Source organism: Uranotaenia lowii, chromosome 2, assembly GCF_029784155.1.
Source record: "Uranotaenia lowii strain MFRU-FL chromosome 2, ASM2978415v1, whole genome shotgun sequence".
NCBI classification, from domain to species: domain Eukaryota; kingdom Metazoa; phylum Arthropoda; class Insecta; order Diptera; family Culicidae; genus Uranotaenia; species Uranotaenia lowii.
Window position 1 is genome coordinate 380,598,231 of NC_073692.1, and position 22,273 is coordinate 380,620,503.

Sequence of the window (22,273 nt, forward strand, 5' to 3'; positions counted from 1 at the left end):
ATTTTAAACATTGTTTATTTGATTTAAATTTGCTTAAGCAATAAATAATTTGATTTATAGGAGAATATCCTGTTGAGCAAAAAAAAAATGTATAAACTTAATCCTAAATCCTAAAAACTAGCTTAATTGTAAAGAGAACGAATCTTTGCGATGGAAGACTGCATCGATTTGCCTCTGAAGTTGGAGATGATGTTGTTGGCCATCTCTCCGATCGATTCTATGCCTGCAATCCGATGAAGATCTTCGGTGCTGTGCCAAGGTGGAAGCCGCAAAATCATTTTCAATCAGAACCTTGTTCTGAATCCTCTGGATGGCTTTCTTCCTCGTCGCGCAGCAGCTAGACCAAATCGGAACTGCATACATTATCGCTGGTCGAAAGACCTGTTTGTAGATTAACATCTTATTTCGCAGGCACAACCTGGATTTCCTGTTGATGAGAGAATAAAGAGATTTAGTGTATTTATTACATTTCGATTGAATATCTTCAATGTGATTTTTAAAAGTAAGATTCCGATCAAGTGTAAGTCCCAAGTACTTCACGTGATCAGACCATTCTAATGAAACCCCATTAAAAGTTATGGAATGATTTTCATTAGGTTTTAAAAAATTTGCTCTTGGCTTATGGGGAAATAAAATAAGTTGAGTTTTGGAAGCGTTAGGAGAAATTTTCCACATTTTCAAGTAATTCAAAAAGGAATTTAAATTTTGTTGCAATCTACTGCGTACCACCCGTAAATTTCGACCTTTGGCTGAAAGCAAAGTATCATCAGCAAATAATCTTCTACCTTTTCCTTCTGGTACATCAGGAAGATCAGAAGTAAAAATATTGTATAAGATTGGCCCAAGTATACTACCCTGAGGGACACCAGCTCTAATGGGTGTCCTTTCAGAGCATGAATTTTGATAGCTTACTTGTAAGGTTCGGCTAGTCAAATAATTTTGAATAATTTTGGTGAGATATACAGGAAAATCAAATCGAGCTAATTTAGCTACTAAACCTTTGTGCCAAACACTGTCAAAAGCTTTTTCAATATCAAGAAGAGCAACACCAGTTGAATAACCCTCAGATTTGCTAGCGTTAATCATATTAGTTACACTCAAAAGTTGATGTGTAGTAGAATGTCCATGACGAAAACCAAATTGTTCATCAGGAAAAACAGAGTTCTGATTAATGTGAATCATCATTCTATTCAAAATAACTCTCTCAAATAGTTTACTTAAAGAAGGAAGCAAACTAATTGGTCGATAACTTGAAGGCTCTGAAGCACTTTTTCCAGGTTTCAAAATTGGAGTTACTTTGGCATTTTTCCATTTATTGGGAAAATAAGCCAAGTGAAAACATTTGTTGAAGATTTTAACTAAAAAATTTAAAGTGCTTTCAGGCAACTTTTGAATAAGAATATAAAAAATCCCATCTTCCCCCGGAGCTTTCATATTTTTTGAAAATCAATTTAAGTTCATCAATATTTGTCTCACAAGAACTTTCAAACACATTTTGCTTTGAAAGAATATCATTAAATTCTAGGGAAATTTGAGCGTCAATAGGACTAACAACGTTTAAATTAAAATCATGAGCAGACTCAAATTGTTGGGCTAATTTTTGAGCTTTTTCTGAATTAGTTAAAAGAAGTTTATCCCCATCTTTCAAAGTAGGAATTGGCTTCTGGGGCTTTTTCAGAATTTTTGTTAATTTCCAAAATGGCTTTGAGTAGGGTTTTATGTCCTCTACGCAAAATTTTCACTACGAATGAAATTTAAACGACGTTTGATCTCTTTTTGAAGGTCGCAATAAATAAATTTTAAATAAGGATCCCTAGTACGTTGATATTGGCGTCGACGAATGTTTTTCAGTCGTATCAAAAACTGAAGATCATCATCAATTAAAGGTTGATTAAATTTATGTTTAACTTTAGGTATTGAAGCGGCTTTAGCATTGACTATTGAAGTTGTCAAATTTTCTACAGCCAAATCAATATCTTCTATTGAATTCAATGGAACGTTTACATCTAAATTACGTTCAATAAAATTCATATATCGCTCCCAGTTAGCCTTTTGAAAATTGAAAGTTGATTTTAAAGGGTTTTCAATGGGACTTTGGGATAAAGAAAATGTTACTGGAAGGTGGTCTGAATCGAGGTCCGCATGAGTAACTAATTGACTACAATGCTCGCCTAAATCGGTTAGAACCAAATCAATTGTGGAGGGATTTCTAATTGAAGAAAAACAAGTATGCCCATTAGGATATTCAACAGTATAATAACCTACAGAGCAGTCTTTAAACAAAATATTCCCATTTGAATTTGATGAAATATTATTCCAAGATCGGTGTTTTGCATTAAAGTCACCAATAATAAAAAATTTAGATTTATTTCTGGTGAGTTTTTGTAAATCTCCCTTCAAAAAATTTTTCTGTTCACCGCTACATTGAAAAGGCAAATATGCGGCAACAATTATAATTTTCCCCATAGAAGTTTCTAATTCAATTCCAATTGTTTCTAAAACTTTTGTATTGAAAGAAGGAAGAAGTCTAAATTTGAGACGACTATTGATGACAATAGCTACACCCCCACCTTGTCGATCAAGTCGATCATTTCGCAAAATTTTAAAGAAAGCATTGCTTTTCAAGTTATTGTCTGGCTTTAAAAAAGTTTCAGTGATGGCAGCAATATGTATGTTTTGAGTTTTCAAAAATAAAAAGAATTCATCTTGGTTAGCCAGCAAAGATCTAGCGTTCCAATTCATAATATTTAAACATCTATTTGGATCCATGAGGGAATCGCAAAGTCATAATAATTTTGTTAGCATAATTAAAAGAAGTTTGGAAAGCTTCAAACATTGAATTTGCTTTCAACATAAGTTGCATCATTTCCATTAAATTTTGATGCAAAAATTTTAATTTTTCCTCAGTAATCTCACCCAAATCAACAAAATTGTTAGGATCAGAAAATGAAGGAGAAGAACAAGTATTTGAATTTCGGGGATTTTCCCAAGCCTTCGCATGAACGTTGAGACTTGGTTTTTTCCCATTTTTATTAGTTAAACCTGAAGAGGGAAACCCATTTTCAACCACCTCTGAGAACGATAAACAACGAGTCTGTGGCGCAGAATCAGCCCAGGTAACATTAAAATCACTTCGAGCATTACCAAGACGTGATTCCAATGTAGGCCGAGGCTGACTGCGAACAGGCAGGTTGTTTGCCGGTCTGACATGTGAAGACGAAAAAGAGGAAGGAGGAGAAGAAACTTTTCTGGAAACTTTGGGATTTTTCCTAGAAGCAACAATTTTTGCCCTAACGGGACAGTCTAGAGAATTCGAGGAATGATTACCTGCGCAATTCGCACACTTAAAAAATTCTGTTTTTGGCTTATCACCACCAAAAAGGCATTTAGATTTTTCATGATCGAATGAGCCGCAAAACATGCATCTGGCATTCATTCTACAATTTTTAGTGCCATGACAAAAAGCTTGACAACGACGACATTGCGTAATGTTTTGTAAAAAATTGGTAGAAGATTTACGAAAAGGTTCGAATTTGACTCTACAATGAAACATAAGACGAGCCTTTTCAAGAATTTGCAAATTATTAACCTGATCCTTTTTAAAATGGATCAAATAAAGCTCAGGAGCAAAACCAACACTACTGGTATTATTCGTGTTGGTTCTTTTCCTCATTTGAATTACTTGAATTGGAGAAAAACCTAACAAAGAATTTGATTCATTTGTGATCTCATCCGGTGTCTGATCGCCGGTGAGACCACGAAGTACAACTTTAAAAGGACGATCACCTCTAGTGTCGTACGTAAAAAATTGGTGTTTTTTATTATTCAAATAATTTAAAATTTTTTGAAAATCATTAAAAGATTCCGCCAATATACGAGCAGTTCCCCTTCGACCGATCTGAAAAGAAATCTTCACATCCTTGACGGAAGTGACGATTTCTTTTCGAAAGGCATTGAAGTCAGGAATCGTGACCGTTATTGGTGGAATCTTTTCGTTTTTAAGAGTATAAGAAGAAGAAGGTTTCTTAGTACTCTTATCAGAATTAAATATGAATATTTCCTCATCACCGATGTTATGAAGGACATCGAATGAGTTGGAAATTTCAACTTTTTTGGGCGATGGACCTGAATTAGGCTCGGCAATTCGTTTCCTACCGGCCCTTGAGCCAGCCGATGACTTCCCAATGCTGGAAAGAAAAGAGAAAATATGAATAAAAGAAAATGAAAATAATCTTAGCACTGAAAAGTGCTGATTGAAATACAGGTAAGGAAAAAATAAATAATGTAAAATGTTCCTGCAGGTACACAGCAACGATACAATGCTCCGGCGTACGTGTTGACGGCTCAACGGTACAGATGGAAGTGGTGACCAGAAGACATCTTTACAAAGATGGCAGGATGTAAGGTCTTCAGTCATATTGACCTATCCGATGCCTATCTCCAGGTGGAAGTGGACCCCCGAGATCAACATCTGCTGACAGTCAACACCCACATGGGCTTATTTCGTTACACTCGCATCACACCTGGCATCAAATCAGGTCCGGCTTCATTCCAGTAGATCATGGATGCAGTTCTGAGTGGCATCGGTAGAGCCTGTTGTTTTTTGGATGACATGCTAGTGGGTGGTCACACTAAGGAGGAGCATGACCGCAACCTGTATCATGTGCTTCAGCGTCTGGAGGAGTATGGTTTTACGATTCGGATGGAGAAATGCAAATTCCATATGCAGCAAGTGGAATACTTGGGCCAGGTTTTAGATGGTGATGGAATTAGACCCGATCCGGAAAAGACTTCCACCATTTCCACCATGCCACCACCTCGGGACGTCTCATCATTACGGTCATATTTAGGAGCTGTTAACTACTACGCAAAGTACATTCCCGAAATGCGAAAGCTCCGGTACCCGATGGACCAGCTTTTGAAAACTGGTGCCAAATGGAACTGTTCAGAAGCGTGTCAGCGATCGTTCCATCGGTTCCGTGAAATCCTGCAGTCACCCTTGGCGTTTACCCACTACAATCCAAAAATGGAAATCATGGTATCAGCGGACGCGTCAAACTACGGAATCGGCGCGCGAATCGCCCACAAATTGCCTGATGGGTCAGTGAAACCGGTATCCTATGCGTCACGAAGCTTGACGCCAGCCGAGGCGAACTACAGCCAGATTGAGAAGGAGGGTCTGGCGCTAATATTTGCAGTAACTCGGTTCCATAGGATGATTTTTGGTCGGAATTTCGTTTTGTAGACGGATCACAAGTCGTTGCTGGTGATTTTCGGGTCTAAGACTGGCATCCCGGTTTATACAGCAAACAGGCTTCAGCGGCTACTGTATGACTTCAGCATCAAATATGTCAAAACAAACAGTTTTGGTTATGCTGACATTTTGTCGAGATTGATTAACACCTACGTCCGCCCCAACGAAGAGTACGTCATCGCATCAATTGAGCTAGAAGACACCATGCAAAACATCGTCAAGCAGTCTGTCGAGGGTCTTCCGGTCACTTTCACGATGATCCAAGCCGGAACACAGTCGGATGCGATTTTGAAGCAGGTTAAGCAGTTCGTCAAAACAGTTTGGCCAACCGATCGGTCGGAATTCAGCGACTCCCAGCTGCAGCAGTTCTATCAACGCCGGGACAATCTATCAATAGTGTCCGATTGTCTTGTCTACGGAGAGCGATTGGTCATTTCTGCGAAATTTCGAGATTGGATTCTGCGTGTTCTACACAAGGGCCACCCTGAAGTGGAGAGAATGCGGTCCATAGCACGTAGCTATGTCTATTGGCCCGGAATCGACGAGCAAATCAGCCAGCGTGTCCGAGCGTGTTTGGAATGTTCGAGAGCCGCCAAGACCAACACATAAACTAATTTGGAATCTTTACCTGTACCAGAAAAACCATGGCAACCTGATTGTTGTTGACGCTTTCAGCAAATGGCCAGAAGACATCTCCACCAAGCGCATCACAGCATCTGCAACGGTGGCCATGTTCCGCGAGATCTTCGCCAGAAACGGGATGCCCGAAACTTTGGTTACCGACAATGGCACACAGTTCGCGAGCGAGGAATTTGAAGCGTTTTGCAGCAACCACGGAATACTTCATCTAAGAATACCGCCGTACCATCCGCAGTCAAACGGTCTCGCAGAGAGATTTGTCGACACATTCAAGCGAGGACTTCGGAAAATAACGACGGAGGAAGAGCCTTGTGTGAGTGGATTAAACCGATACCGCGTTATTCGTCACAAGCGTGCAGGAGCCAGTCGGCCAGTCAATCGGCTAGCGAGCCAGCTAGCCAGGTAGCGCGTCGTTCCCTCAGTAGTTCGAGATCGGGTGGCTCGCCGGTGTTGCTTCCGGGGCGCAGACCTCCGGACAGGTCTGCACATTTGGCGACCGTGGCAGGTAATGTCTCTTTAGCATTGAAAACGAGAACATTATTCTGAGAAATTCGGATCGAAAATGTAAACAAACGTGGTCATCGATTCACGGTTAATGTATTTTCATCAAACTTGCTTGATAATCAATAAGTTTGTGAATTACCCATAGTGAAAAACACAGTGATAAAATGAGTTATTCGAAAAAAAGCAACGCTGTTAGAGGATTTCCGAGGGCTATCAAGATTGAAGTGGAAAAAAAGAGAAAACGAACAATTTAGTAAATATCTGTTTTGGCAAGTTAGCGGGTTGTGAAATAATGCCGAAACTGGAATTGATGAATTCAGTATTGATGTTGAGAAGACAACATGATATAAAAATGAAATTCCAAGCGGGTCGCGAGGACAGCTTGATCACGTTCACAATTTCAAGCGGGTTGAGAGGACAGCTTGAAATTGGAAGGCGAGTTGAGAGGACACCCTGAAAGTATCGATGGAAATTTCAAGCGAGTTGAGAGGACAGCTTGAAATTGAAAGGCGAGTTGAGAGGACAGCCTGAAAGTATCGATAGAAATTTCAAGCGAGTTGAGAGGACAGCTTGAAATTGAAAGGCGAGTTGAGAGGACAGCCTGAAAGTATCGATGGAAATTTAAAGCGAGTTGATAGGACAGCTTGAAATTTGGAGGCGAGTTGAGAGGACAGCCTGAAAGTATCGATAGAAATTTTAAGCGAGTTGAGAGGACAGCTTGAAATTGAAAGGCGAGTTGAGAGGACAGCCTGAAATTTTCGATAGGAATTTTAAGCGACTTGAGAGGACAGCTTGAAATTAAAAGGCGAGTTGAGAGGACAGCCTGACAGTATTGATATAATTTTCTAGCGAGTTGAGAGGACAGCTTGAAATTGACAGGCGATTTGAGAGGACAGCCGTATCGTTAGAAATTTCGAGCGAGTTGAGAGGAAAGCTTGAAATTGAATGGCAGGTTGAGGGAAGAGTATGAAAGCATCATAAGAAATTTCATGCGAGTTGAGCTTGATATTAGAAGGCGAGTTATGTACTTTATTTGATTGTTAACCAAGCGGGTTGGAAGCACAGCTTGAGAAAATAATAATAAGAAAGTAAGCGAGTCGGCAGGACAGCTTAAGAAAAAAATAATTGAAACATAGGCGGGACAACTAAGAACGATGCATAATGGGCACCGTAATGAAACCTCAAATATGTTTTAATTTCAAGTGAATTGAACCAACGAATCGACGCGCTACCATTAAGTGAAAAGTAGGAATTGGAGCAACAAATTTTATATTTTTGAAACCGCTTTAAAGGATCGATTGAAATACGATTGAAATTTAAAGCGAGTCGAGAGGACAACTTGAAATTTGAGAAAATCGGGTCGAGAAGACTTTTTTTTTAAATTAATTTCAAAATCAAGCTGGTTGGGAGAACAGCTTGAGAAATGATTCGCAAGTCGAAAGCTAGTCGATGATTAAATAGAGATCTAATTTCATCAAAGTGTTTAGGATGATTTCGTTCAACTGAAATTGAAAGAGAGGTGGAAATGAGATAGAAAAAACTTGTCATGCATTGTAGCGCAAGTTGTTTGTACCTACTTCACATCATTCCATTGATAGGATGCATGACAGAAGACAACTAGACGAGTTTCCTAAAACAAAAACAAACTTGTTGTCGATTTCAATTTTTTTTTTGAAAACCTAATAAAAAGAAACGATTGTATAACAGTTTCTTATCAATTTTATTAAATTATTTTGTTTGGAATAGGAGGGGGATGTGTGAGTGGATTAAACCGATACCGCGTTATTCGTCACAAGCGTGCAGGAGCCAGTCGGCCAGTCAATCGGCTAGCAAGCCAGCTAGCCAGGTAGCGCGTCGTTCCCTCAGTAGTTCGAGATCGGGTGGCTCGCCGGTGTTGCTTCCGGGGCGCAGACCTCCGGACAGGTCTGCACAAGCCTCTCCTTGAAGCAATTGTTATTTTCCTTTTGCGCTACCGCTCCACTCCTTGTCGTAGCGCACTTGATGGAAGTCTCCAGCGGAGCTGTTATTGGGCTGACGATTACGAACAGCATTGGACCTATTGAGACCACCAACCTCGTTCTACAAGCAGCCCGAATCGGAAGCAGGAAATCCAGCTCAATCTAAAGCATGTCACGAAAGCGCTGAACTACGATGTCAAGGATCTGGTTTGGACTAAAGTACACCGAAACAAGACCTGGTCCTGGGAGCCTGGTCAAATCCTTGAACGTATTGGCCGGATTATCTACAATGTTTGGTTACCAGAAAAGCGAAATCTTGTGAGGTCCCATACGAACCAACTAAGAAAGCGGTACGAGTCCGAACAACCAAAATCACCACACAGCAAGAAAAAATCGTGTAAAATTAGATAGAAAACGATGCACGAAATCGGAACATCGTTTTTTATCTAAAATTTTATCACTGTGTATTTTTAACAAGAATGTAATTTTTGGGGCGTGTAAATTTAGATCGATAACGATGCACTCCAATGGAACCGCCTTTTGCCGTGTAAAAATACACAACGGTGTAAATTATGATTTTGTTTTGATTGTTTGCCGCTTTTGAAGGTATAAATAATAAATAATTGAAACACATTTATATCTTTTACTGAAGGAATTTATTTTCAAATCGAAGCATAAAAATAAAAAAAAAGTTCACCCACCATCATGAGCAGTGCCAGGTTTGGATGATGGACTTCATACTGCCTATTTTTACCGGTCAGCGTCGTCATCAGTATTCTCCAATCGTGGTTCCACTTCACTGCGTAAATCTGCTGAAAAAAAAAATAATAATTAGGTTCCACATCTTTCACTTACATAATGTCATTTACCTTATCTTCATCTGAATTCCGTGGGCTTATTTGTTTTCCTTGGCTTTTTTCATAGTAAATTTTCTTGCCGAACTGATTGGAACTTTTATGGCTGCTCGGACAAAAATAAACACAAATGCCACAAGTTGAGAATTTCCATTCAATTTTAAACATTTTACACTGTTTGTGATATAAATTTCATTGACCGCTTGGTTTTTACATCACAGAATGTAAAATTATTTCAAAACAATTTATTTCTATTCTAAAGACTAAAATTACATCAAAAGGAGTTGAAAATTACATCTTTTGTGAATTACATTCGTAAAAAAATAGATCACTCGTGTTTTAGATTCCGTATACTTTTAGAAATTTTTTGCTGTGCAGTACAACAGCAGTCGACGCAAATTCCGCTAAGCATCCTATTCACGGAAAATAAAAAAAAGGTAAAATTTACCTTTTTGCGAGGTGAATTTTTTCCACCCCTCTTTCGAGGTAAATTTTACCTTTTTTTCATTCACCTAGCAAAAAGGTAAATTTTACCTTTTTTCAATTTACCTAGCAAAAAGGTAAATTTTACCTTTTTCGCATTCACCTAGCAAAATAGTAAATAATACGGTTTTCCCATTTACTGATTTAAAAGGTAAATGCTGGTTGGTTTGATTGTTTTCTTCAATAAGAATTAAAAAAAATACAAAATTCTTTCAAAAATGATATTTATTGGAGATAATTAGGGACTGGTAATTCGGCTTCGCGTTCTTCTGAGCCGCTATGGCCGCTGAATCCACCTGCGTTGCGTACATTCATGGCCTCCTCCGTTCTACTAATCCGGTCAGGTTCGGCTTTTCCGGCTGGAAGATGACGTGGAATACACCTCAAAGCTCTATGAGCCGATCTGAAACAAAATCAATAGTATTATGACGAGAACCAGCACAACTAAATGATATTTAAGAACATTTACCATTCTATTCCGATTTTCACATATTAGACACAAAGCAAAACTTGTTCCTAGAATGACAAAACAGCTTAACCTCAATGAACGGGTTCGGCGAATAGTTACTTTTTTTTTAGAAGAATTGTACCGTTTTGTTTGGCTCAATCCAGGTCAATTACACCTCGCTACGAGGTAAGTTTTACCTTATTTGGATTTACCTTTTTTTCTAGGTGAATTATACTTTTTTATCGAGCTCAATTCACCTCGCTACGAGGTAAGATTTACCTTTTTTGGATTCACCTTTTTTCTCGGTGAATTGTACCTTTTTTCAAACCTCGATTCAGGTAAATTTTACCTCACTGTGAGGTGAGTTTCACCTCGAAGAGGTAGAAGTTACCTTTTTGGCTTTCACGAGCGTTCACCTTTGCTAACTCGGTAAATTTTACCTTTTTATTATTTTCCGTGATTAGATTCGTGTGGTCTTAGTCAGCCATCAGCCGCACCAGACGAACAAGCAACAGGTGGCCCATCGCAGTTACCGTTACTCAACCAGATAATACCTACCGAGGTCCCTCGCCGAGCGCCATCCAAGCCCCCAAGAGCTACTATTCAGCAACAACCGAGCCAGCTTCGCCAATCTTCTAGAGTAAGAAGAACACCCGTGAGGTATGATCCGTACCTACCATCTCTTTTAAGAGGGGGAGGTGTTCGGAGGACACCCGTACACAACTTTATCACCATCATCATTATCAGTGGGCTCATCGTCTGACACATTCTGTCAGAGCGACTGACGTCTACCACCCAAGAACATCAATTCTGCAAGTCATTCTAATTCACTACTCTTATCAAGAACCACACCGTTTATTCTTTTTAGTTTCAACAATCGTGTAATAAAGTTTTCATATGTAAGTTGTATAAATCATCGGCCTTATTTATTACAACAATATTAGAAAAAAATATATATTGATGTTATTGAAAATCAGCTCAGATGACTGACTGAAGAGCCTATAGATTTTTTCCCAAAAGTCTCTCAACCTTCTTCTCCCAAAACAAACTCTTATCAAGATGGTAGAAAGATTGTTGACATCAGCCTTCGAAAATGTTTGAAGCATTTTTGATCTTCAAACTGTTATCAATTTTGTTTTTTTTTTTGTTAATCCATGTTTTAAAACTGCAGTACCATGGTATACTTTTGAAACGCTCGATAAATTTTTCAAACAGATGCAGACACGTGTTTTGAAAGTATTATTTATAAATAAACCCATTTCGTCAAAGTTGCACAAATCGTCCAATGAGTGTTCTGACAAGCATTTTCGTGTGTTGGAACCTTTCAGAAAAAATTCCTTTCGCTAGCTCCCGCCAATGCATTGGGTGCATTTAAAACTGGTGCTACACACGTCGATAATCTTTATTTTATAACCAATTATAAAACTGCATCACAGGCCCACATCAGAACCTCTGTATGCCGATGGCTGGCTGACTAACTGACTGGCAGACTGACTAACTGACTAACTGACCAGTCAACTAACCGCCTGACTGACTGATGCATGCATGTATGTTTGAAGAAAAAAAAAATGGCCACATATTACATGAATCCGTTCGCCATTGGAGCGTGAATTCGGCAGCATGGCGACCAAGCAACACGCACTGGTTTTTTTTTGCATCGCATCGGTTAATCAGCAACCCATAGGTAGGACTAAATATTATGGCTCTGCGCGACGACTTAGTAGCTGCAACTAGTTTAGTGCGCGGTTGATTAGCCGTATCAGCAGCTTGGCCTATAATAAACCAACCTCTATAGCCGTAGAGCCATTCGAGCCGAGCCGAGCTGAGCTGAGCTTGGGCATGGCTAATCCAGTTCACTGGTACACGATTCCGGCACCGAAAAATCGATCTACATACACGGGCTTGAGTGCATCGAGAACGATTGAGTTGCTTTTAAACCAACATACATATGTAGCTATAGACTTATAGAGCATAGATATACTATTTGCAAAGACTTAAACATAAACGTCTGACGAGTTTAGAAAAATGTTGGATTTTGTTTGAGCACTATAATTATTGTCTTCATGACGATCTGTGCAATACACGCACTTCTGCGTGGATTCCATCAGCTGATTTGAGAAATTATAAAAAAAATTCTTAGATTAAAATAAAAAGTTTGTGATTATGATATGAACAGTTATTGTGGATTGCCGAAATCGGTAGATTCTGACCGAATTTTTAACATGCTGATAGCAGTTTAAACAGTTTGGTAATTTATCAAACTACTGAGTGCCTGTAAAAAAATGTCCACGCCTGATTAAAAGCTCCACTGTACAATCTCTGCGGAAATAACTGGAACTTCGATTGGATTCGATAGATAAAATAAAACAACCGAAAAACTCTCCAAACGAAAAATTATCAATGTGAAATATTTTTCTCGATGCGATTAATGGTAAAAGTGAGATACGTGAAATTTTCTGAGTGAGGCAAAATAAGCTTTGAAGAGCAGGTGAAATCCAAAAAAAAAACTACAAAAATCCATTTCAAATGCCGAGGGGAAAAAATCCATAATTTGAAAATGTAGAAATAAGAAAAGACGATGAGGGAGTTAAGAGTTCAGATTCATCAATGTTTAACAAAAATACAGATATACTTTAACGTTTGAAGTAAATTATATTTGAAAAATACCTATGTTTCCAGGTTGGAACCAGAAAGATAGAAATGGAAAGCAGAACTGAAATAAGATTTCGAACTCTTGTTTGCTATTTTTGAAATGTCTGGTCCTAGAAAAAGCCTAGATTGAAATGTAGGCAGAAATAATAAAAATTCCAAAAATTTCCAAAATAAACGCCTGATATGACAAAATATAAATGACAACAACCACATCATAGCAAAACAATAAATTAAAAAATTACAAAAGAACCCAAAACGACTGACGTGACAGAACTACCAAAATCACAACTATAAAAATGGAAATCAATCACAAAATTTACAAAAACAAATTGTAAAAAAGCAAAAACTAAATAAATACGGAAAAATAACAGAAATGCCGTCAAACGGGGCAACAGCAAGGGTAGATGCAACATTTGTAAACCACAACAGTTATTCAATTTTTATGTTATGTTGTTTTATGTTAATTTCATACAGTTATCATTTAATGATAACAAAATGATGATGACGATTTTTAAAAGTTTTTGATTCGAATAGAAAATTCAAAAAAAAAATCGAGCAATAGATGTACAAATTCGAACATTTTCCGATGCCGTAAAAAACTTTACCCAGTATGACGGATTGGCTTAATGATATCACCTAAAAAGTTTATATTGCCTTATTATATTACATTTATTATACCAACACTGTTGGTGTAAAAATATTTTTCGGACAATCGCCAAATTTTTTAAATAAATATTTTCATAGTTCAGTTACCAGTCTGAGCTAAAATGCATCAAAATGTGAATCAATAAATATTCACCTTTAAAATCACGTTTCCATATGCTGGAACATGATTGTTTTGCATCACACGTTTGTTAATTTTAAAATTTCTTCCATCCAAACATGATTTTTTTATGATTTCAGCTACCTAGTAGAATTTTGTATTTTTTCTAACCCTAAATGTATGCAGCACCCTTATGCTTTTTCTTTAAAAATATTTTTGACAGAAAAAATGTAAAATTAAATTCAAACAAAACCAAAATTACTGCAATTGGTGCTTTTTGCGTTATGATATCACAAATAAATAAAAAATTATACATTTTCAAACGTTTTCATTGATTTTTCATTGAAAATAATGTTTAGGCAACTTACCCCTTTTTCTTAGTTGGGAAAAATCGCATGTTTTTGTAAATTTAAAAAAAACTGGTGAAACCAATAATTTTTCCGCCACATTAATTTGATTTCCCAACAACCTTAAAACTTTTGATGTACAAGCGGAATGATTATCTGTGGACTTTGAGATTTTAGAAGCCGTTGAACTTGAAAAGATCAAAATCAAGATGGACACGTTGACGGTAACTTAAATAAAAAAAAGTACAGAAATTTGGTAATAACAAAATTGGTAAAAATACTAAAAATTAAAAAAAGAGTACCAGAAATAAATACAACTAATAAAATGGCATAACATGAAAAATTATAAATAATACAAAATTTACAAAATTGACAAAAATAATAGAACTAAAAATAAATACCGAATATGATCAAATTTGCGACACAATAAAAAAACAAAGATAATAAAATCGACAAAAATGTATGAAGCTCAAATTACCAATAATGGAAAAACTTACCGAAATAATATTACAAAAATTAAAAGATTGCACAATTGACAAAAAATAATAAAAAAATGGAAAAAGAAATAACAAAAATTACAAAAATACCAAAAAATACAAAAATGGCAAAAATGAACAAAAATCACAAAAAAGAATACACGACAAGAATAACAAAAACTAAAAAAAGACAAAAATAAAAAAACTGACAAAATTACCAAAAATGACAAACATAAAAAAATAATGAAAATGACGACAATGAGAAATATGGCAATGTAAATTTGTATTCTTCTTCTTCTTTTACTAACTTGCCCAAACGTATAAAATTCCTGGAAAATAAAAGACTTGCGTCCTTAATTTTCCATTTCAACTTAATCTCCGTTACAAGTAAACATGCATTGCAAAGATTACTACGGCCAGGCCAACCATGTGGTAGATACCGCAAAAGTACTGGAACAAAGGGAGGAATGAAGCATAAAATTTCCTGCCAAACGCCTCATTTGGATGTTTTTTGATACATGATTCAAAGTAATTGGAATAACACTTGCCTTCACCAAATGCCAAAAAATAAAAATTATATAAAAAGATGGATCCACCAAATAAATCGCCGTCTAAGGGACACATCTTCGGATTCGCGCGTTGTAGGTTTAATTCTAGTTCAAAGATTGCAGGCAGGGACACCGAGCTTTTTTCGTTCGGACTTCGAATTGTGATCTCCTTCGCGGTTGTCCTCGTCAACCGCATTTGATTTCAAAATCTTTTTTTTCACTACCTATGTTTCCAAACAGAAGCAATGCATCAGGATAACTGAATGCAGATTGGTTTTCTCCAGGATGGTTTTCAATCTTGTTCTAGCACTTGACGAGAGCATGAATGATCGATACATTTATTCCACCAAGGGAGCCAACATTGCTCCTATTAAGTAACTATCATTGGTAAGTTGGCTCATCCGGCACTATTTTTTAAGATAAAATTACTGATGAAACAATGCATTAAAAAAAATTACCAACGAAGCGAAAAAACACGTCTACTCTGAGAAATAGGCCAAAAATTGTATTTAAAAAACAGATTCACATTCTAAGAAAAGTTTTTTTTTCTTGAAAACCAACCTACTAATTTGTAGTTATTATGTTGTAATGTAAACAAAAAAGAGGTTGAGAAAATTGAATTGGAAACTGACAAAAATAACAAAAAAATAACTAAAATTACCACGATGACAAAATGAAAAATAAGACAAATATGTCAAAAATTATAAATATTTTTGAAAAAAAAATAACAAAAATGACGACGAGAAATTTGACAAAAAATGACAAAAACTGATGAACAGAAAATGACACAAACTTACATAAATTATAAACCAAAATCACAAAAACGCGAAAATTTTCAAATAAAAACAAAAAAACAGATAAAAATAATTCAAATGACAAAAATATCAGAATATGACAAAAATGAAAATTTGACAAAAATATGTGACAAAAACAACAAATATTTTCAAAAAAATATAAAAATGACGACAATGAGAAATATGATAAAAATGACAAAAAAAAAATAAAAATTATGAAATTTATAAACAATGACAAAATTACAAAAACGACACAATTAAAGTAACACATATTGAAAAATGACACAAATAACAAAAATGAATAACTTGACTGGAATAAAAAAATAATAATAATAAAACTACAGCTGACGAAAACAAAAAAAAAAAAAAACAAAATAACATAAATAACAAATTTAACAAAAAATCAGAACTACCTACTACAAAATTCACAAAAATTACAATACCATCAAAATTTACTAAAATTTTCTAAATGACAGAAAGGACAAAATGATAAAAACTAAAAAAAACAACAAAAGTCATATAAATGACCAAAGCTTACGAAAAGACAAAAATTTTGAAAATAATAAAATCACAAAAATGACAAAAACTTCACAAACACAAAAGTTTTCATAAAAAAAGAACATGACTGAACGTCATTGGAAACGTATGGTACTGTTGTCCACGTTTCTTCCTCCCTGCGTTCCAGTTGTCTCTGCGTTCAATACTGCACAGTGGGCCCGGCCATGTTAAGATGAGTAGTAAATGTACTTTTTCTACTCACCGGGATGCTGACAAGATCTGGCTGTGTATGTATCATAAACATAAGCATAAGCATAAGCAAAAAGAACATGACTGAACGTCAAAAACATAAAAAATTACCAAAACTACGAAAATTACAAAAATAACCAAAAAAAAAAGTAAAAAAATGTCAAAAGTGACAAAAAAAAATTAAAAAGAAATACAAAAAATAACAACAAGTACTCAAAGATTATAGAAAATTACAAAAATCTTAAAATTATTCTGAAAAACAAAGATTTTTAATTAAAAAAAGTGATAGCTGATTTCATTACTACATGTAACATAGGTCTTTCAAACTTTTTTTCTTACAACACTTGGCCGGTTATGTAATTGTCCAATAAATAGTTAAGCAAAATTGACAAAAATTACAAATTTTATCAAAACTATCTAAATGACAAAAAATTCAAGAGCTTACAAAAATAACAGAAGAAATAAAATGACAAAAATTGCAAAAAATGGCAAACTACAAACATTGCGAAAATTTCAAAAATGATAAAAACGACAAAAACTACAAAAAAAAGCCAAAAATGACGAAATAGCCAAAATGGCAGAAAGACAAAAATTTACAAAACATTATTTAAAAAAAAACAAAAAACTGCCAATAATTACCGAATATGAAAATTTATACACATTAAAACAATGACCAAAAATTAAAAAAAAATCGCAAAAGAAAATAAAAAAATGGGGAGATTGAGCAATAAAACAATAATTGGAATTTGTCAATGGGATTTTCAGGATCATCCAACAGCACTGCGAACAATCAAAATTCGCCAGTCAACCAAGAAACATCGCATGAATAGAATTGTAGCCGAAAAGACACATGTTTAGGGGCTGTTTTCGTGTTACATTATTGGCATTCGATATGAGTTGATGTACCATGTGTGTGTATACATACGAGCTTAGCCATCGCAGAATCGTTTTCCCTTTCGAAATATACACGTGTTTTCCAGCAACAAACAACAAGCGGAGCGGAGGCCGGCCGCTAGGCGTCGATCATCGATGGCATAATATATCGGCCGAAATTTTCACGCCATTACTTAGTCGGTCAGTCTGTCAGTAGGTATTTGTAAGTAGCTAGAGTCTGACAGCAAACAGCAGAAAAAAAACCAGAACTGTAACAATCGATCCACACGTATAGGCTTACTGATGGATGGGTCTGGGCCTGGTCACGCCAAGTTACTACCATCAGGGTAGGCAGATAATCGGACCAAGGATGCAGTTGCTAAGCTTCAGCCGTAACTAATGAAAGAAGGCAGATTATAATATAAACATATTTAGCAATTGGGTTGGCGATACTATCGCAAAACTGGGCCTTTTAACTATTCATTTTTATTTGGATTTTTCTGAGCTTGACCCGGGCTTACCAATTGAGGTTTTGAACTCCGCCGTAACGGTTAATGAAGTATGAAGAAAGATTGACTTTAAAGATGAGTGTTGTTCGATGCGGATATTTGTAATTTAAATTTGTAACACTACTGTATCATTAGTCATAAATAACTCATAAGTGATCGTTAACTTGTTCCGATAATTTTAAAAGTTCTTCGATTTATGTTTTCAATTCTCCTTAATGATTGGATACGAGAAATTTCCGACCAATTTCATTCTTTTAAAAAGGGGCAACTCTAATTCGTTCTAGTTAGTTTTTCCAAATTTAACCATGACGCATTACATTCTTCAAAAATTGTATTACCTTCTTATACTTTTTATAAATATTTCACAAGGAATGTGATATTGATTTTTTAATTTTTTTTTGTAATTATATTAAGTATATTGAGTCATATTTTTGAATAAAATATTTTTCGAAACAAAATTTTGTCTGCACATGCAGCGGAGAACTATTTGATAGTACTTGTTCTTGATCTGCAAGTAGCAACTCGATTCGATTTAGTCTGATAGAATCGAAACCCCAGCGTCCTGCCCTTCTTCTTCGGGGCTTTCTTCCCGGTCTGGAAGTACACTCTCCTCCGCCATCTGCTCCAGCTCTTCGTCGTCTTCCCCGTCTTCTTGGTTGGGATCGACAACAACCTCCTCCATATCTTCGTCCTGTTCTTCTTCGTGATCCGGAACGGCGATCTCAACCATATCTTCGTCTCCTTCTCTATCAATTGGACTGCTCGCTTGGTCCATGGTTTCGGCATCATCTCCGGTGATGAGAGCTGGCGATGGCTGGCCATCTACTGTTTGTTCTTGGGCTTCCGTTTCGGGATCCGGTGCCGAGACATTAGTCGATTCGTCGTCGGGATCCGTCGCTGGTGATGTGGAATTTTCTTTTTCCTCGTTTTCTTCAAGATTTTCTTTTTCTGCTGTTGGCTGTTCGTTTTCGTTACTTGGGTTCGGTTCAATCGAAGAATCTGTTGAATCTTCCAGAGGATCTTTAGCTGATTGAGCCGACTGAGAACGATCAGGTGGCGACTCATCTTGATGAGCTGTTGATGAATCATCTTCATCCCATTCTGCGATAGTTTCCGCAATAGGATTATTATTTGCAATTGAATCAGTTTTTTCTGCATTTTCAGAAACTGGATCTTCCCCGTTTTCGGGGACCTCCTTTGAAGTTTGTTCATTCTTTTTTGATGGCTCTTCTTGGTTATCACTTCCGGGTTCGGTTAACGAATCCAGAAGCGAAGCATCGATGGGACCGGCGCGAGAAACATTGCTCACTTGATCTGACATCTTCATGAAGGAACTGCGGAGCCGAAGAACCTGTTGCTTTTCGGCTCCTGCAGGACCTCGTAGCCGGAAAAGCTTTTTCGTTTGGCAGAGATCGTATAAGGCATGGGAGCTCGCCTTCAAACGGAACTTATCCTTTTCAACACCAGTAGACTCGCCGCCGCAACCAAGTGCCCTGGTTAGATGCAAGCGATGAGCGTCGAATGCCAGTACGGTTGTATGGAACTTGGCATTTACCTTGGACAGTGTGGCCGAATGTGAGGCCCGTCGTTTTGCGATCAATATTTTACGTTCCGATGTTTGGGAGCCACCCGAGCGCGATTCCAGGCGAACCGATTTTGTGGAGCAGGACGATAGCGAACGCTTTCGTTTTTTGTCAGTGTCAAAATCTCGCACCACAGATCGGGAACGGTAGGGCCGGACCGATTCATGTCGAGTCGAGCCAGCCGATGTTTCTGTTTGCAAGTTGGCCTCTGGCGTCTTAGATCGCCCCAAAGATGGGGCAGGCGATTTCGATGGAGCAGGCGATTTTGATGGAGCAGGCGATTTCGATGGAGCAGGTGATTTTGATCTGCAGGGAGTCATGCGCCCGTCGTCTATTTCTCGATAGAAGGCAGATTCTAACTCGTTTGTTTTTCTAATGTTGTGTTCTTTCATTACGTGATCATATATTCTTCCTTTCTTCTGCGAGACAGTATAATTACAATGTTTGCAGAAGAAGCGCCACTTAGTCGATTTATTAGATCGGAATTGTTCCGGTTCTGCTAAAGCAGCCAACGGTTCGTCTTCTTCCGATGAACTTTCCGGTTTTGCGGCCGATTTTGGTTCAGGAGTTGATTGCTGCTCAGCTGCTTTTTTCTGAGCTGATTGTTGCCGTTTAGCTGCCTCGTTTTCGGCTTGTATGGCCAGCAAAGCGGCCTTCGACACTTTGACAGCTTCTTCTTCGGAAAATTCATGAACATTTCTCAAGTGCCGCTTGTAGTTTTGTTTTTTCATGATCGATTCGCAATACTCGCATTGAATTTGTTTCTTTCTATCGAAGTTGGGTGTAGCCGATTTTGCCGGAGTCTTAGGTGGTTCGACTGATTTTCTTGTAGGCGTTTTGTTATTTCTTCTTAATGTATCTGTTCGATTATTAGCGATTTGTTCAGTTGCCTCGGGGGTAGCAGGCTTTTTAGACGCGTTTCCAGATCTTCTCGTAGAAATATGTGGTTTATCTTCGACAACCGTTGTGTTTGGATCTGTTCGATCCTTTGCGATTTTTTCAGTTGCCTCGGGTGTAATAGGCTTTGTAGAAGAATTTCCAGATCTTCTAGAAGGAATTTGAGGTTTATCATTAGCAACTGTTGGGGTTTCCACGTTTTCGGAAGAAATCTCAGGTTTATTATCCTTTGTTTCTCCTGGTTCGATTTTAATTGAAGCCCTTGTTGTAATTCTGGTAGATTTTCTTTCGCTTTCGATCGAACGCGCCGGTTTCGGGGGAGTTCTTTTCTGCACCGACTTTAGTTTCCCTGATTCGTGCAGCTTTTTATGATGCACAGCAGCACTTCGGGTGATATACTTGGTGCCACATATCTGACAACCGTACTCGCAATCGTGCTCCTTCAAGTCAATCCTTCTTGCGAAAGTTTCTCCACAGCTGCCGCATGTGAAAGTGCCCGACTGTTCTTCCGCTTGATCCGAACTGTCTTCAATATCCGTTGGAGAATCACTCTCGTATCGGTAGCGTTTTTTGGGCTGCAGAATACTTTTCAACATATTTTTATCGTTAGAGGTACAGGCTTGATAGTGGAGATCCGTTTTTTGCCTGGATAATTGATGAACAGAAACCAAGTGTCGCCTCAAGCTGGTCGCATGTCGCAAAGCTGCACCGCAAATATCACACACAAAGCCGCACTTGTGATTTGCGACAGCCGCCTGATCCCCCAGTACAGCGTCGCACTTTTGACATTTCAAATCGTCGTCCGTAGACGATGTTGTTGGATCTGATGCTTCCGATTCGACATCTGATCCATCTCCATCCGAAGAACTCGAAGCAGAATAATCATCGCCAGTCTCTTCGTGAGCTTCTTCCCGTCTTCTTTTACTCCTCAATTCCCCTCTTTTGATGGAATCGTCCTCGGAGATCAACCGTCCAGCTCGCCTCTGAATCCTTCCGGATCTCGTTGTCGGAACTCCCTCATCCTTCGGTTCCATGCCATTCGTCGTTGTCGAATCCGGCACTTCAGGCGTTGATGGAACTGGTGTATTCTCCCTCTCATCCGGCCCCAGCTGCTGCAACAGTTCGTTCTCGAAGCGAGCATTATTGGCCTGAATCTGCTGTTTCTGTTCCTCATGAATTTTAACCCAGTTCAGCGAACTCAGCACATCCTGGTAACAATCGACACAAATCCGTTGGCTAATCCGATCCGTTACAGCAACCTGCAAAAAAAAATCTCAAGGTCAAACAACCCCAATATCGAAAACTGTCAACCAACCAAACTCACCTTCAAACCATACAACCGTATCAGTGTTTCCGGTAGTTCCTCAACGGAATCGATATCAAGCTGGTCCCGATCCTCGTCCAGACACAAACGGCAGCAGGATTCGAACAGATACTGGGTCTGGGGAATAGGCATGGGACTTGCACTGACCGGCGCTGGCATTGCGGGCGTCCCCGTTCGCGTCTGGGTTTGCTTCAGTCTCATCGGAAGTTCGCTTTGTTTGTTGTCTTTTCTACCACTTGTGCAAGCAAGATGCTAATCTTCCGGTAACAGATTCTTATAAGAATTTTCTCAAAAGGGTTTTTTGAGGTTAGGGTTCAGTCTAGCAGAGCAAAATTTAATACAACTTTAATTCGTTTTTCCACTTCTGTTTGGTAGGGAAAATTCGAAGAACCGTTAACACACGTTGAGGCTTACATTTTTACAGATTTTTCTGTAGAAAGAAGGAATGATTTAAGCTTAAATACCTTAAATTTAGCTGGACTGGCTCGCTGTGAATGTCGAGAAAAATTCCAACAAGTAAACAGTTTGGACTGAAACAAATCGTCTCTTAACTTTTATGACGAATGTCAGGCTGATTCAAATTCATGCACGATCAATCACTTTCATCCATTAAAGACTAA

The 22,273-nt window shown here is 37.7% G+C and overlaps 1 protein-coding gene across 2 annotated transcripts; it reads right to left on the reverse strand.

Moving 5' to 3' along the window:
• Positions 1 to 18,250: 18,250 nt before the first annotated feature.
• Positions 18,251 to 22,205, reverse strand: LOC129744422 (serine/arginine repetitive matrix protein 2-like). Of its 2 annotated transcripts, none has more exons than XM_055736935.1 (3): positions 22,118 to 22,205; positions 21,654 to 21,972; positions 18,251 to 21,588 (listed from the first exon to the last, which is right to left on the reverse strand). In XM_055736935.1, exons 2-3 carry the CDS (start codon positions 21,852 to 21,854, stop codon positions 18,382 to 18,384), a joined length of 3,408 nt encoding a protein of 1,135 aa, XP_055592910.1. In that variant the 5' UTR covers positions 21,855 to 21,972; positions 22,118 to 22,205; the 3' UTR covers positions 18,251 to 18,381. The 2 variants fall into 2 exon arrangements, with proteins under 2 accessions (XP_055592910.1, XP_055592908.1); XM_055736933.1 differs by having other exon boundaries at positions 21,654 to 22,017; positions 22,118 to 22,175.
• Positions 22,206 to 22,273: the final 68 nt, after the last annotated feature.